The sequence below is a fragment of the Pundamilia nyererei genome, unplaced genomic scaffold (genome assembly GCF_000239375.1).
Source record: "Pundamilia nyererei isolate P.nyererei 1_Seehausen unplaced genomic scaffold, PunNye1.0 scaffold00025, whole genome shotgun sequence".
Lineage (NCBI taxonomy): Eukaryota > Metazoa > Chordata > Actinopteri > Cichliformes > Cichlidae > Pundamilia > Pundamilia nyererei.
The window spans coordinates 4829584-4845933 of NW_005187426.1; the positions used below are offsets into that span (position 1 = coordinate 4829584).

At 38.2% G+C, this 16350-nt stretch overlaps 2 protein-coding genes and 2 pseudogenes across 3 annotated transcripts in view; all 4 read right to left on the minus strand.

Annotated features, from left to right (window-relative positions):
• Positions 1-3738: 3738 nt before the first annotated feature.
• On the minus strand, positions 3739-5144 carry LOC102198402 (UDP-glucuronosyltransferase 2B17 pseudogene; annotated as a pseudogene).
• An 868-nt stretch (positions 5145-6012) lies between these two features.
• On the minus strand, positions 6013-10840 carry LOC102215140 (UDP-glucuronosyltransferase 2C1-like). Of its 2 annotated transcripts, none has more exons than XM_005727677.1 (2): positions 10594-10840; positions 6013-8073 (listed from the first exon to the last, which is right to left on the minus strand). In XM_005727677.1, exon 2 carries the CDS (start codon positions 8045-8047, stop codon positions 6470-6472), a length of 1578 nt encoding a protein of 525 aa, XP_005727734.1. In that variant the 5' UTR covers positions 8048-8073; positions 10594-10840; the 3' UTR covers positions 6013-6469. The 2 variants fall into 2 exon arrangements, with proteins under 2 accessions (XP_005727734.1, XP_005727733.1); XM_005727676.1 differs by lacking the exon at positions 10594-10840 and adding an exon at positions 8499-8616.
• An 856-nt stretch (positions 10841-11696) lies between these two features.
• Positions 11697-13184, minus strand: LOC106455925 (UDP-glucuronosyltransferase 2C1 pseudogene; annotated as a pseudogene).
• A 900-nt stretch (positions 13185-14084) lies between these two features.
• LOC102198671 (UDP-glucuronosyltransferase 1-2-like) overlaps positions 14085-16350 on the minus strand; it is a 4333-nt gene continuing 2067 nt past the window's right edge. The window contains exons 3-4 of the mRNA XM_013909443.1: positions 15009-15072; positions 14085-14222 (exon numbers count right to left, since the gene is read on the minus strand). Of these exons, the coding sequence (XP_013764897.1) occupies positions 14085-14222; positions 15009-15072 (202 nt within the window). The remainder of the gene's footprint in view (positions 14223-15008; positions 15073-16350) is intronic.

Sequence of the window (16350 nt, forward strand, 5' to 3'; positions counted from 1 at the left end):
GTGCGCTTATGACCGTGAACGAATACACAAAATCACATCCTATGTAGCTAATTGATGGTGTTTCCAACTCAGACAGTAATTATGTGCCTCTTTAGCCATTACAGTTTATTATTATTATTATTTCTATGAGATGACAGGTGCTCATGTTCATAGTGTCTCATTAGAAATGGATGTTTGTCCCTCTCAGAGTTATTTCTATAACTGTTTTACAGTCTGAATCTAAATGATTCCCTAACTCTGTTCCACAACTCTTGCAAAATTAACGTCTCCTATAAAGTGACAAGTCAGTAGTCAAGTGCTTGCCATAACACGAGTATGAATAATTGATTTTTTATAAATAAATTGAGGTGTATATGAAGATCAGCTGAAAGCAATTTAGTTTTCGTCAGTGGTGTTTTTCCTGACCTTTATTCATTGCGCCTAAATACTGTCAGGTTTTAACGTGAGGAGATTATGGTGATGCTCTTGAGCTCACTGAGGTCATTTATAAATTATGTCATCACATCCCTAGCCTGGGTGCTCTGGAGCTGTATGTACCACATCCCCTTGAAAGTTCAACATGGCCTCCTGTAATCCTCTTCTATCCTTAATCTGCGCTGTCCCGCTGCATGGGCGACCTCCCGTGGTCAGTAGAGGTAAAGAGAAAAGTGTCAACTTGCATCCATTTTTGTAATTCCAAACACTTGTAGCAAATGGGGGAAACGCTTGAGGACTTCAAGCACTAACAACTGTAGCTATGTGTGGTAAATTATGTGTCCTTTATTTAGCTGAATATGATTTTCATTTTGAAATCCCTTCCCTTTTGTTTTGTTGCAGTGTGAATTGGGGATTGCAAATTGATTCTTCAATGTAAAAGCCTGCCCTTGGATATATGGCTACCCCTTCATGGGTGTTTTGTTGGAAAATGCCAATCTTTGCTCAATTGCAGAACAAACTTCCCTCCACTTTACAGCCCTCCCTCCAGTTTGTCCATGGAAGACCACATTTAAAAAGTAACCCCACCTGAAACTTCACAAAGCCCAATCAGCTATAGAAATGTCAGAGCAGACGGCACACCCTCTTTTGTTCAAAACCAATCAGAGTGGAAGTGTGGCATTTTGCCTGAGGGGAAAACTTACCCCTGGATGCGTTAATTACGCATCACTTAGCTGTTGCCAATGTGTTCACAACGGAGGATCCTCTTTTGGGTTTTTTACAACGACTGTCTTCATTCTTTGGTCAATCTAGTATGGAAAGTAGACAACAATGGCTTACCAGGCTGAAAAATGAACTTAGTAACAGTCCTCTGGTATCAAATGTGGCTTTTGGCTTTATCCTCATGGGACTAGAGAAGCTGGTGGAGCTGGAGTTTGAGTGTCCTTGCAGTCCTAAATGGAACGGATTGTTTTCATCAGCATTCTTCATCATTCCTGCCGTCATGGCCTTCACTTTGATGCTGATCATTCAAGGATGCAGATGTGATATGTGGTGCAGGAAAACTGTGTCCCTCTCCAGTTTTGTTCCCGCTATCGTGTGGCTGATTTTATTGTTCCTCGATGGCCAATACTTTGCTTGTGCTATGACAGACTGGGAGGGTAGATTTGTACTAGTTGACAAGGCAGCTCCACAGAAATGGTGTGAGCCAATTAGAGAGGGAGATGTCACCACACAAGAACTAATGCTCCGCTCACAACAGCTGTTTGTGTTTTCTCAGGTGAGTAGATTACTTTTTTGTTAATAAACCACTGCATATGATGAACACAATGAGAGCACTTATCTCTGAGTATGCACTCTATAGAACATATTAATTGCTGTTACATCTGTGAACATTCTTATAGCTTTGTTAATAGAGATTATTGACCAACATGATGCCTTTTATGTTGATATTTACTAAACAAAGTGGTGCTCCTCTGTACCCTAGGTTATAGGCATAGTCCTCCTCATTTTCATCTGTATGGGTCTCATAGTGTATGTAATCAGAGAAAGCTGCCAACAAGATGTGGAGATGCAGGATGCAAATGTAGCTGAGCTCACTGTGCTCAGGATGAGCTCTCTAAGGACCCGGACATCTTGAGGGGACACACACCGCCCACCACACCTGCCCTGCTGGCACGGATACTTGTAAATACTTGGAACAGACATTTACTATAAGTTTTTGTAACTGCTGTACCATTTGAGTATTTTCCTCATGGAAGCGGGATATACAGTGCCTTTGAATAGCCACTGATGCTGCCAAATGAAGCCTCATAAATATGCATATAATATCAATATTAGTGAAAACTCTTATTGTCCTGTAATGTATTGTGTGTGTGTGTGTGTGTGTGGGGGGGGGGTTGTTTGTTTTACCTAAACTTTGTGGTGTGTTTTGAGAAATATGGTTCTCTTTTCGTGTCTTGTCTGCAAAAGCTACATAAAGTAATGGATTAGTACATCGATCGCCAATTCAGCTGATTCATCTGTTTTATTAGACTACTTGATGACAAGGCAGGAGCCAGGAGGAAGAGAAACTGTTAAGCGTCGTTACTTTCAATAAAACGTCTCTTTGTTTTTTGAATTTTTGTCCTTAGCTAGCTAGTTCTTAACACCAGTCTTATTTTACTGCACACGTATGTGCATTTAATTTGTAGCATGTTTGTTTTTGCCCTTAAAAGTGATATTTCACTTTGTCATGTAATCAAGTTTTTAAATTTTTTTTTGTGTTTGTGTTTTTATCTTAACACAAGTGAAATCCACCAGGCAGCTAATATTGATCCGACTAACATTAGTTGACTTGTACTATTGTTTTTTAATGTGTGATTGCTAAAAGAAGAATGTGAAAATTTCACTTCTCTAAACTGAAACTTCACTTCTTGTTTTCCCTCCTGTAGCAAAAGATGTTAGACCCCCGTTATGTTTACTTTTTGGTAACAGTAAAAATTCAGACTTAAGTGAAATTCTTAATGTTTCACCTGTTTCCCATTGACATACTTTCTATAACAATACTTCCTGTATGTTTTTTAATCTTTTTGTAATAAAAAATTTATTTATTGAAGTAAAATACTCTGTATGGTCATTTGTCATAGCCCTTACAAACCTGCGGTCTTGAGAATTTGAGTTGTCTTTCAGTTTGATTGGCTCTTGAAGATAAAACGTAGCATCTCTCGAGCTTGCATTACAAAAATTATGTAGTGCTAGATAAAATATATTATTTGAATTAAAAAATGCTGTTGTAAAATTACTCTTTAGGACTTTAGTCAAATTTAATGAATAATTAAGCAATTGGAAAATTGCACCTCTGCAGCATGAAGATCTAGCCAGGTCTCACAAAGCTGATGGTAATAGCAGTAGTTTAGCTGCGAATTGTATTTTCTTTCGCTTTGAAATGTTCCCCAAGTGGCAGTTAAACCTATTAAGTGTTGAAAATGTAGCATGTTCATCCTGAGGGATGGCTTATTCAAAACTTCCTGTTTGGCCCTGAGGACGTTGTTGCCTTTATCTAATCCACTCCCCTCATTCTTAGACACAGCAGGATGTCATATTCATTGGCCAACTAATGTAGTCACACAACTAAGAATCTCAAACTACTTCATTTCTTTCTGTCTTATTTTTGTTGAAACGATTGGTAAATTTGCCTTACACAGGATGAATGGTTTGTAACGTCTAGTAATTTCAGTGATAAAATGGCAAATGGTGTAGCTGTTTGTTATGAAACCTCACCTACAAGAGCAGTGTCGTGATGCACTGGTTAGTACTGCAAGAACTTTTCTGGTTCACTGGGGCTCACTCAGTTCTTAAGTGAGCTGCACCTTTGTGTCTCATGACGAACTCTATCCAGAAGAGGGCATTGTCCAGTGGCTTTATTGGCTGATCTCTGTGCAGCCTGGAAAGTCTCTGCATGTTCACGCCGTAGGAGGGATCAGTCAGGACTTCCATAATACCTTGAAAGAAAATGTCTTCATTCATAGTAAAAACATCTATGACTTTCCCTGCTCCTCTTTCTTTGATTCTAAGTAAATTATCATGTTGATCAAAAACCAGAGGAAGTCCTAAAATAGGGACTCCATGATAAATAGCTTCTTGAACACCATTTGTTCCCCCATGAGCCACAAAAAGTTTTATTTTAGGATGCCCTAATAGGTCACTCTGTGGCATCCAGTCCACCAGCAAAGTGTTGTTACCCAGAGTGCCTGGCCTGTCACCTATATACCGCCAAATGACTTTCTGGGGTAATTTTGCAAAAGCTGCAGTGATCGCTTCAGCTAGGTCAGGGGGTAGTTCTCCAATCAAAGTTCCCAGAGACATGAGGATCACACCATGTTCTCCAGAACTCTGCACAAAGTCCTCCAAATGTTGTGGAAGCGGTTTTGCTGGTTTGCACTGGAACCCTCCCATATAGATAACATTAGGCATGGTGGGGCGAGGAAACTCAAACACAAAATCCACTCTCATTAGCCACAGGTCAGCTTGAAAGATGGATAAGTAGTCTGTGTCTGGACCAAAATATTTTTCAATGAGGTTCTCATAATGTGGTAGCAAATACTGGGCAATCTGATGTTCTGCGAAACCAAAAATTAGGACATTTAGCAGCCTCTCAAAAAAGCTCATTTTATCAGATAGCTCACTCCCTACTATGGGAACATAAGAGAGAGGAGATGGTGCAATTGAAAAATGGCCTTCACCCTGACTAGTCCATCTAACATTAAAAACAAGAGGCAACTTGAGGTATTGGGCAAGTATGGCACCTGTTGGTGTGGCAGGATCTGTCAGGACAAGATCATATTCTGCATCCTTTAGTGACTGTATAAGCTCTTTGTTTTCAAAAAGCCCTTCAATCAATTTGCTTTGTTTCTTTTGCACTTCAGAGTTTTTTTTGCTAGTTCCATTTCCAGTTTAAAGCGTTTCCAGACAGACATCCCTCCCTTCTGGATGTCCAACAGTTCCGCAATAAATGCTGTTAAAAAGTCTTCATCAAACCCTGACTCCATATCGAGCGTAATTGAAGTATAGAATGGGGAGGATTCCTTGATGTACCAGCTGTCTGTTGAACGCACAACGGAAACCTGGTGGCCCCTTAGATGTAGCTCCTGAATAATGACATTCATATTTACCCAGTGGCTTCCATCCACTGGAAAAACAAGCACTTTCCCAGCATGAACCAACATTGGGCAGAGCCAGCAGAAACTAATCAGAATGCAGGTCCAGTGCATTTTAATTCTAAAGGTTGGAAAAAAGCTCATTATAGTCTTGTTTTATTAAACAATTACAACAATTAAACAATTGTTATTTTCATTTTATGTTAATACGTTTTATGACTGTGCGTTTGCTGTAGTATGTGCAGCCTTCTCCAATCAGCTTAATAACAAAAATGTAAAGATCAATAAGCTTTAAAATAAAACTTTGAATGTTTTCAAGTAGCCTGTGAAGTCTATAAAGTAACTTAGGTTTTTGCATATATAAGCTATTAAGTTAAGTAACCTGTGTCCCTGAAGAGAATCCAAACCACAGGAAGAACATTGTGGTACAATTAACAATTAACTTGAAAATACATATAACTACCAGTCCCAAAAGCTATTACGTTTTTGTAGGTAAAAGTAGGTAAAAATATATTGTTACCTTTTTTAGCAGACTGTGTAATTTCAAATTCAGTTTTGCCAGAGAGACCAACATGCACCAACCATTAGAGTTTTAAACCTAAGCAGGACTTTGGTACTGCAGTATCATGTTCTTTTAAGCACAGGTGATAAGAAAGTGCAAAGGGGAGGTAACGCAGTATTTGATGTTTGTCGTATGCCCATCAGTTACCAAATTAAGACTGAATAAGGAAAACCTTGTTTTCAAAACTGAAGGGTTACAGATGTTTAATGCTACAGAGGAACATATACCATAACACATACATGGTGCAATAAGCTTTTGTTTTATTGCAATTCTGTAATTTAAATTCATACAAAAACGAAGGTAACTAGTTTTGTGGTCCACAGTCCTCAAATATGTTTTTTTGTGATTTGGAAAATCCATACATGTTATAAATAATCCTATCAGAAAAACATACAGATAAGTAGATTTTTTTCTTAGTTATTCCCAAAGTGTAGCCAGCACCACCTGATGGCCCACGAAGGTACTTCAGAAGACTACAGGAGGTCATCTAAAATAAACATACAGGATATGTATATTTGCATACATATTTGCACATATTTGATTTGGCAGATTTTTATGCCGGATGTATCTCCTACCGCTCTTGAACCAGGGATCGTGTTTTAGACAAATGTGCAAACCACTACTGATCTTTATAATAAAGAAATATGAAAAACAGTTAACTTATATGATGACTTAAATGATGATCAACTCAAGTAAAGATGGGCTAGAGAAGATTTTGGGTGCAGCAGTATGAACACTGGGACTGGCTGAGACAGTACTTCTGGCAAACTGGGAATGACTGAGAAAGAAATCAGTTTTACTAACCACAGCCAATCTGACTGTGCTGTAACAATATATCAACATATGAAAATGACTTTTAGTCAGATTTTGCTTTTCTTTTCAAGCACAATCTAAAGCAAAACCATAGTAACATGATAAAAAAAAACAATGTAAGTAGTGCACTTGTTAGTAAAAATAATATGACATCTAGAGAGTAGTAGAAATACCAGGGCAGTTTGTAGGACTCAGTCCTTAGATGAGCTGCACCTTTATGTCTCATGACAAACTCAATCCAAAAGATAGCACGATCCAGTGGCTTCATTGGCTGATCTCTGTGTAGCCTGGAGAGCCTCTGCATGTTTATTGTGTAGGATGGTTCATTAAGGACTTCCTGTATTGCATTTTTAAATATTTTCCTGTCGAAATCTGAAACATCCAAAACCTTCGCAACACCTTTTGCTCTCATTCGGGATAAGTTGTCAGCTTGATCAAAAATAATGGGAATGCCAACTATTGGAATCCCATGATATATAGCCTCATAAATCCCATTAGTTCCCCCATGACTTACAAATAGTTTAATACTTGGATGTCCTAGCAGGTCATTTTGTGGCATCCAGTCGACTAATAATGTATTGTTGTCTAGAAGGGCTGGTTTGTTACCTTTATACCTCCAGATCACTTTCTGAGGTAACTCGCCAAAAGCTGCAGCGATCTCTTCAGCTAAGTCAGAGGGAAGTTCTCCAATCAAAGACCCTAGTGACATAATGATAACTCCATGATCTCCAGAACTCTGCACAAACTCCTCTAAGTGTTGTGGAAGAGGTTTTGCAGGTTTACACTGGAAACCTCCCATATAAACAACATTAGGCATGGTGGGTCGTGGAAACTCAAAAACAAAGTCCACTCTCATTAGCCACAAATCTGCAGCTTGAAAAAGGGAGAAATAATGCACACCTGGTCCAATGTAGCGATTTGACAATACAGAATAATGTGGTTCAACTATTTGCTTGTACAGATGCATTCTCGTGATGTAAAATAACATGTTCTGGACCCTCCCAAAGAAGGTCATGTGATCCGTTAACTCTGAAGGTGATAGTGGAACATAGGAAAGTGGAGAGGGCGCAATAGCAAAGTGGGCCTCACCATGAACAGTCCATCGAGCATTGAACACCAATGGCACGCCAAGGTAATGTGCCAGCAACACTCCTCCGCCATTAGCAGGATCTGTCAAAACCACATCATACTTGGCATCTTTTAAGGACTTCATTAAATCTTCATTTTCAAAGATGAACACAATCACTTCACAGACTTTTTTGTGCAGTTCATAGAATTTGTCTTTTAACTCCATTTGTAAAGCAAAGTGAGACCATGCAGACCCCATGCTTCGCTTAATTTTAATAACCTCAGAGACAAATGCACGAAAAAAATCTTCATTTCCACCACCATCAACATCCACTGTGATTACATTGTAATGTGGAGACGTTTTACTGATGTACCAGCTGTCTGCATTCCGAATCACTGTCACATTGTGTCCCTGCAAATGGAGCTCTTCAACAAGTACTCTCATGTTCACCCAGTGGCTTCCATCATGTGGAAATACCAGAATTTTTCCAGAATGTGCGACAGGAATAAAAACAGTCAAAAAAGAGAGGATGGAAGCCAGTGACAAAAACATCTTCAAATCTTCATAAGCGCTGTGTTCTGAAATAGAAACAGAGGTGAAAAACAGGACACACATATCAGAGAGGTGTTACAATGATATCACAGCAAATGTGTGCACAGTGGCCAATGATATATCAGGATAACAGAGAGCTGCAGTGATTTTATATTCAATTGTCTCTTTATTTGCATGAGAAAATTCCTTGTGACAGCCCTCACGTGTATGTAGCACATGGAGCCCTCTCAGGAAATTAGAGTGCTGTGTGGTGCCAAGAGCTCTGCGTGCATTCTGTGTCAGATCCCAGTGTCCCTGAACAGAAATTATTTTGTAAGCGTGACTATGTTTGGCATCTTCCTCTTAAGAAATTAAGTAATCTCTGCATGTTTAACAGATCAAATGCATCTGTTTTCTTATATATTTTAAAATGTTTGGATTTAGTTTAGGAGATTTATAATCTCGCCACTACCTGTCATGGCACTATCTGGCAGTGGAGCACAAAAAAAAGAAAAAAAAAGAAAACACACACACAAAACAAAACAAAACAAACTGGTAAGGGTAGTTTTCCACACTTTCTTTTGTGTCAAACCAAAAACAAAAGCTATAAATGTTATGGTTACATCACAAACTTAGTTGGCATGTCAACAAAGAAGTCTCTTTAAAGTGCTGTGACCCAGATAAAAGCACTGAATGCAAGTCATTGAAGATGACTGATGATTTTTTGGTTTCAGATGTTCCTGTTTAAACAGATAAGTATGCAATGAGCCAGAGATACAGTGTTCTGAACTGAAAAAAAGACTTACAGTAGCTATGTAGATATGGTTAGGTATTTTTGTCTCTCTCACAGCAAGTGAACAGTGTCTCATAAAACCCAATGGGCCCATGTGCACTAGAACCCCCAGTACATGCATGTAAAGGAATCACTTAAAAAGTGATTCCTTTACATGCATGTCTCTAAAAATGACACTGAAATATTGACAAAGATTGAAGAATTTAGATAGCAGATTAACCAACAAAGCATATAAAAAGGGTAACTGTTGACACTTGTCAAGCATATCTTAGCAATGACAGTTGTGTGAACACACACATACAGACACTCACTAAAATGTTCTCGGCAGTTAGTGCTGTGTGTTTGATATATAATGCGAGTCATGCTGCATGTGTTATATAAACCTACTCAATCAGTACAACAAAAAACAAACACAGCCAAATAATAGCATGAATAACAACTTAACTTATGCTCTTAGTTTTGTTGTACGTCTCCTTCAAACTGACAAGGCACAGTTGGAGTGGGTTAAGTTGAAACAAGTGAAGGTGGAAGAAAAAAACAAGACTTTCTGTTTTTTTTTTGTTTTGTGTTTTTTGTCTTTTTTTGGCCGCACCCCTGCAGTTGTGCAAAGCCTGTGACGGTTAAGTTCTTGTCTGTTTAAAAGGAAGTTGCATTTTGGACATTTCAACCCAAAATATATTATATTAATAACTATGCTGATCTGAAACGATGAGATTTTAACCAGTCTGCAAAATATTAACACATTAACACTAAAAAATAAACAATTATCTCTAAAATGACTATCTTGAATTTGGCTCTAGAATAAAAGGCAGGCACTGATCCAAGAATTATGTGTTCATATAGACCTGTGCACGGTTGTAAATAGAGACTCTTCCACTTGCGAAGCATGTTTATTGTATTCAATAAGTCACGCTTATAAAGTCAAAAAGGTCATTATCACTATGTCTAACCACTTAGCCTGAGCGCAATCTATCAAATCACCAACCCATCTATCCAATTAACTTTAATCAGCTTTAACTTTAATAAGAATGGGTATAAGCGCTTCAGTTTCAATTTAACAAGCCTTACTGCGTGACAACAGCCCTGCAGTTACTACAAGCGTTCCACACCTAACCATAGCTTTGCACAAGTTTCATACAGCACTTCTTCTTTTTAAACTTACTTGAAATTCGTCTTGGTTAGAAAACTATGAATTGGTGCATTACCGCCACCAGCTGTGGGGAAACAAACCCGACTCAAAAACATTTGAGTCGGGTACTGATACTGAATACTCGGTAATACTCAGTAATGTAATTTCTTTAGTTCTTTTGCAAAATATATAAGGTCATATAATTATTTAAGAAATAATTAATTTTTTTATTCTTCTGATCAGTGTTCTCGCCTTGGCCGTAGTGATTACATTTTCCTATGTTGCGCTTTCTTTGTGTCACTAATACATTGTGTAATCCAAACCCGAGTCTCGCTTTATTGTTTAGCTTTATTGTTACTATTCTTCCGCGATTCGATGTTTTCATACTGAAGCTGATAGGCTTCATGTGTGTGCACACTCCTCACCAGTGCTGGGATCGTTACTCATAAAAAGTAAAGCGTTACACATTGCTCCTTATTTGTACACACACACAAACGCGCACAGAGAGAGGGAGAGAGACACGCTTTCTTCACTGATTGCATGACCACAAAACCGACAACACAAAGCTGAATACCAGCCTAAAGAAACCTCAAAGCTACTATTAAAAAGACGTAGAAATGGAGGCTACAGAGTGCTCCTTACTACCTTTGTTGCCTGTTGAAGATCTTCGCTAGTTCTGAGCCAGCATGCTGTCACTGCAGATGCTTGGAACGAGCCGATGTTGTGTTGACAATCTAATACAAGTGTTTTATGTCGTCCTGTTGCTCTTTATAATCACGTGCTTGTCCTTTAACTAAAAATGAAACATATTGTCCAAACCTCCACTCCTCAAAAGTTGTAGACTACTCCACCCATGGACATACATATTTATGTATGTCTATGGCTCCACCATTTCCTCCTCCCTACACAGGAACCAAAATCATAGTGTCAACGGGCAGGAAGAAGACACGTTTTGTGCTTTTTTGTTGCACTTTTTATTCGCTCGGCGTACTGAATAATCATTGTAACCAAAGTAAGGCCTAAATGTTACCCGATGTCATTACCGAATTTAGTACTGTTACGCGTCACGTTAATGAGTTATGACAAAAATGCAATGTGACGAGAGGAATGCGTTACTCTGCAATGTGACATGACCGGTCTTGATTCAATTTTAAGTTACATTTACACCGACATTTTTTGTATTTCAACTGAATGCTGCATTCGATTAAAGTAAAACTGACAATCATTCAGTTGTTCATTCATTGATTCATTTTCTCTTAAGACTAAAAACACGCGTGTCCAGAGCATTATGCCAGTGCCATTCTGTCATTCTTGGCATTAATAAGCGACTGATCTGACAGCGTTTACAAATTAAATAGAACATTTTCTGTAATTCAAATGGGATCATTACTCAGATTTGCCTGGCATGAGATTATCATTTAAAGTCCCATCAACGGAGAATTCCTCTCACATCTCTTCATTAAGAAGATATGTATTGTTTGTCAAACATAGAGGCAGTTGTTTTCCTTTTTAAACAAAGGCAAAATATAACAAAACTACATATATTCAAGTAAAGATACAAAATGGATTTTTTTCATTGATTATGTTTATCTTGTTAGAGTTAATCCACTCAGAATTATTTTGAAACACAGACTTTTAATAATGATGAAGTTTTTTTTTATAACAACCTCATATGAATGAGGTACTCAAACAAGAATGAGAAGTTAAAATGACACAATGCATTATCAAATCCATCTGTGCACTGATCATTAGTCATGTTTCACTTTACGTTTACACATCCCAGTGTATATACACCTAATAAGGTAGAAAGTGGTTAAAAGCACAAGCAGCATAGCTCCAGCCAGGAACAAAACTACATCTACAGAGTGGTAGGAGTACCAGGGCATTCTGTAGGACTCTGCTTTCAGGTGAGCTGCACCTTTGTGCCTCATGACAAACTCTATCCAGAAGAGGGCGTTATCCAGTGGCTTTACTGGCTTATCTCTGTGTAGCCTGGAAAGTCTCTGCATGTTCGCCCTGTACGAGGGATCACTCAGGACTTCCTCTATGGCCTTCAGGAAGTTGTAGTCTTTGTCCACTGTACCTAATGTAAGTATTTTGCCTCCTCCTCTCTCTTTCAGACGTAGCAGGTTGTCATGTTGGTCAAAAAACACAGGTATACCCACAACTGGGACTCCATGATAAATAGCTTCTTGGACTCCATTTGTTCCTCCGTGTGCCACAAACAGTTTTATTTTTGGATGTCCTAAAAGGTCATTCTGTGGCATCCAGTCCACCAGTAAAGTGTTATTACCCAGATTGGCTGGTCTATTACCTTTATACTTCCAGATCACTTTCTGTGGTAGTTTAGCAAAAGCTGCAGCGATCTCATTTGTTATATCAGAAGGAAGTTCAGTCACAAATGTTCCCAGAGACATGAGGATGAAGCCATGGTCCCCAGAACTCTGCACAAAGTCCTCCAAGTGCTGAGGCAGAGGTTTAGCAGGTTTGCACTGGAACCCTCCGATATAAACAACATTAGGCATTGTGGGCCGTGGGTACTCAAACACAAAGTCCACTCTCATCAGCCAAATGTCTGCAGCAATCATTAACTCATTAAAATCATGACCAGGCCCAAGATATTTGTCAGTTAATTTCTGGTATACTAGTCTAACTAAGAGGTCATTTTGTATTTGGGTTATAATGTGCAAAAGCATGTTTGTAACTCTCTGCAAAAAGGTCATCTTGTCAGTATTCCCTGCTCCTGTTATAGGAATATAAGACAATGGTGAAGGAGCTATGGAAAAATGTGACTCTGCAGCTATAAGCCAGCGAACATTATAAACCAAAGGAAGGTTCAAATATTTGGCCAGAATGATGGCACCACCCCAGCAGGGGTCAGCAAGTAGCAGGTCAAACTTGCTGTCTTTCATTTTTCTCATCAACTCACTGTCATCCATCATTGCTGTTACTACTGCACCTACGCCTTTGTGGGCATCAATAAATGTGCCAAACATTCCCACACTCATGTGGAGAAAACTAATCAAGGGGAGGGCTCCTCGTTCAAATTCTATGATCTCAGCTACAATCCTTGTGATGAATGTCTGATCCAAGGTGTTTTCCACTGGAACTGTAAAGGCACTGTAATAAGATGAGTTATCTTTTATGTACCAGCTTTTACTAGAACGCAGAATGGTGATATTGTGTCCTCTAGAGTGCAAAGCCTTTAGTAGAATTTCCATGTTTATCCAGTGGCTGCCTTCAGAAGGATAGACCAAGATGTTGCCTCCTTCACAGGCTTTGGGAATTAGGATGAGCAGCAGGAAAGCAGTGCAGCAGCAGACGACCCTCATCTGAAATTCAAAATCAACTTACTGGCATAAAGAAGGTCATTTGTAAAATCAGAGTGTAAATGTAGTGATATGTTACCCTACCTACCTAAAAATAAAGATAGCTAGACAGGGATGTTCTCACACAATTTGCAAACACTATCTGCAAGTTCGAATTAAGTTTTCAAACAGAAAAACAGATTATAATGTCCTAATCTTTTTAAAAAAATGTTTGAAAAATTCTAACTGTGCCTCTATAGGTTCTAGATTGGCTGTAGGTGAGAATGTGAGTGTGAATGTTTATCTGTCTCTCTGTGTTATCTCTGTGGGTAGACTATATGCCCAGTGTGTATTCCTGGTCTCATTCAAATTCAAGTGTAGTAGAAGCCCCAACCCAAAAAAGGCCAAAAAAATGTCAAAAAATAAAGAAAAATTTAACTTTAAATCCGTGTCCAAACAATGTTATTGCTAGGCATTGTAAAACGGTTGTTAATAATTGTTTAAGATGTTTTAGAGAGCATTTTCCTACCTTTAAAATTAACATTCCAAGAAATAAAAAATAAAATCTATATTTTTTAAATTGCTGCTAAAAACATGCTATGCTTTCACTTTATTATAGCAAATTTTACTTTTTTTTATTTTTTACTTTTTAACAACAGAATACTATTTGTATTGAAAGTCAGTTCCCCACATAAAAGGGTTAATATGTTTAAATGTATGCATAGTGCTGCATTTAAACAGTTTATTGAGTCTGAAAGCTTTTCTACTTACTGTAATATGAATAGTTTCTTTATCCAGCAAAGGTCACGGTGATAAGAGAACTGTTGTTCAAAGCACCAGTATGTTGAACGTGACATGTGTGTATTTGTACTCTCCAGAGGGGAGGAGCTGAGCCACCATGCAAAAGGCACTATTGCCCATTGCCTCAGTAGACCCTTGTAAGGCAAAGTGCATAACGGTATCAATCTGTGTGCAAAGAGCAGTGATACGATAATGAGGTTATACATTGACTGAATCATTACAATGAAATTTAGATGTGACTGTGTGTGTTTTGTTCTCTAACTCTTGATCACAGTTACCCCATTTTTAAAAAATATTACCCAAAACTCCTTATAAGAAGACAATAAATTCATCTCCTTATTTATTAGCAATGAATAATGGAATACAGAACAAGCAACACATGAGATGCCATTTCAGTTCTGATTAAAATTAATGTGGCTTTATTTCACTGAACACAAAAAGAACTTGTCGGTGTGCTGGTGGCATTTTATGGACTAATCCTTCTTTTCTTCATTCAAATGCAACTGGTGACTGCGATGCTGTACAGCTATAGTTAGAATGTGTTGGAGAAGTAGCAAATTGGAAAGACGCAACTGCATTTTATGCCACTATTATGTTTTATGATGGTAATCAAATGGATCCTCTCAGAAAACCAAGTAGTGTTTTGGTGCCACCAGCTCCGCACACATTTCGTCTCTCTGAGCAGAAATTATTTTAGAACAACAAATTTATCATACCACTACTTCAGCCCACGAAGACAGGCTTAACCCACAATCCCATTAGGCTAGATGATAACAGCTGACATCAATTCCTCCCCATTGCCATACCAAGTATCTTTCTAATGATCTTACTGATAATTACACATAGGTTGTTCTATTCAAGCTGATTTAGCTTGCCTACAGTTTCTGGCACATGTGCTGACCACTTTACAGCCCACCACCTTCCCAGCTGTTTCTTTTCATGCCTTCTAACTTGATCAGGGTCACATCTGTTGTTGATACCTGTTCCATCTCCCTGCCTCAGGCTTTCCATGTTTCTACATGGAGGGGCAGGTAGGTCAGAGCACAACAGAACCACAACACTTCACATTAATTACTGCAGTGTGAAATGTTCTTTTGACTACAGTGAATCTGACTTAAATGTATTTATTACACAAAAAATAAACCTTTGGGTCCTTCTTATAACGAAACACATTTCTATCTGTACAATGGATTAGATTCAGTAAGCCAAACAGCAGTAACAGACGATGGCAGGTGAGTGCACTGGTGAGTTTGCATTAAAAAAAAGGCTCAATTTTGTGGTTTAGCCATGAATAATTTTAAGTGTTTTATTTATTATTAAATTTGCTGAAATATCATAAGAAAATGAATGATGATATAAAATTGAAAAAGTTAAGAAAATCCTTACTTTCTGATTACTCATATTTCTTTTTATTTGTACATAATGCAGTGTTTCATCACATTACAAGATAAACAACAGTTAAAAGCACAAGCAGCATGATTCCAACTAGAAACAAAACTATATCTACAAGGTGGTAAGAACACCAGGGTATGTTAGGACTCTGCTTTCAGGTAAAACTATATCCAGAAGACTGAGCTATCCAGTGGCTTTCTTGTATTCTTATCTTGTAGCCTTGTAAATCTCTCCATGTTATCCTTTAAGAGGGTTTAAAGTAGTTTTGCTCAAGCATCAAAGAAAGCAGTAGGTAACCAAACTCAGGAGATATTTTAAATTCCCAGAGGTGAGCAGTTTATTTACAGTGATCCCTATGATATGTGGAACTTTGTTTGGGGGATTTTTTTGGTTTAACTCATGAATGCATATGAAATGGAATTTAAATTGCACTAATATCCGTTTTTGTTCTGCCTTTATTCAGCTTAAGACAAAATGGTGCCTTACAGTATGGATTAATGCTTCTTGTCTTTACTCATTGAGTGATGAGAGAAAATGAGCCTTTCCGAAACTGACAAATACAACTTGTTATTGCAATACTGTTGAGCTGAGGTTAGAATAAATTGCAGAAGACGCAAAAAAGAAAGATGCAGCTGCATTTTATATCATAATTATGGCTAATGATCAATTACAAAAAAGCTGAACATGGCATTAGTTCAGGCAAACCAGGAAGTCAAGATCAGCCCACCATCCCACTAAAATACCTCACGTTATCACTCACGTTTCACTTTATATTTACACACTGCAGCGTATAAACATTTAATAAAGAAAAAAAATGCTAAAAGCACAAGCAGCATAGCTCCAGCCAGGAACAAAACTACATCTACAGAGTGGTAGGAGTACCAGGGCATTCTGTAGGACT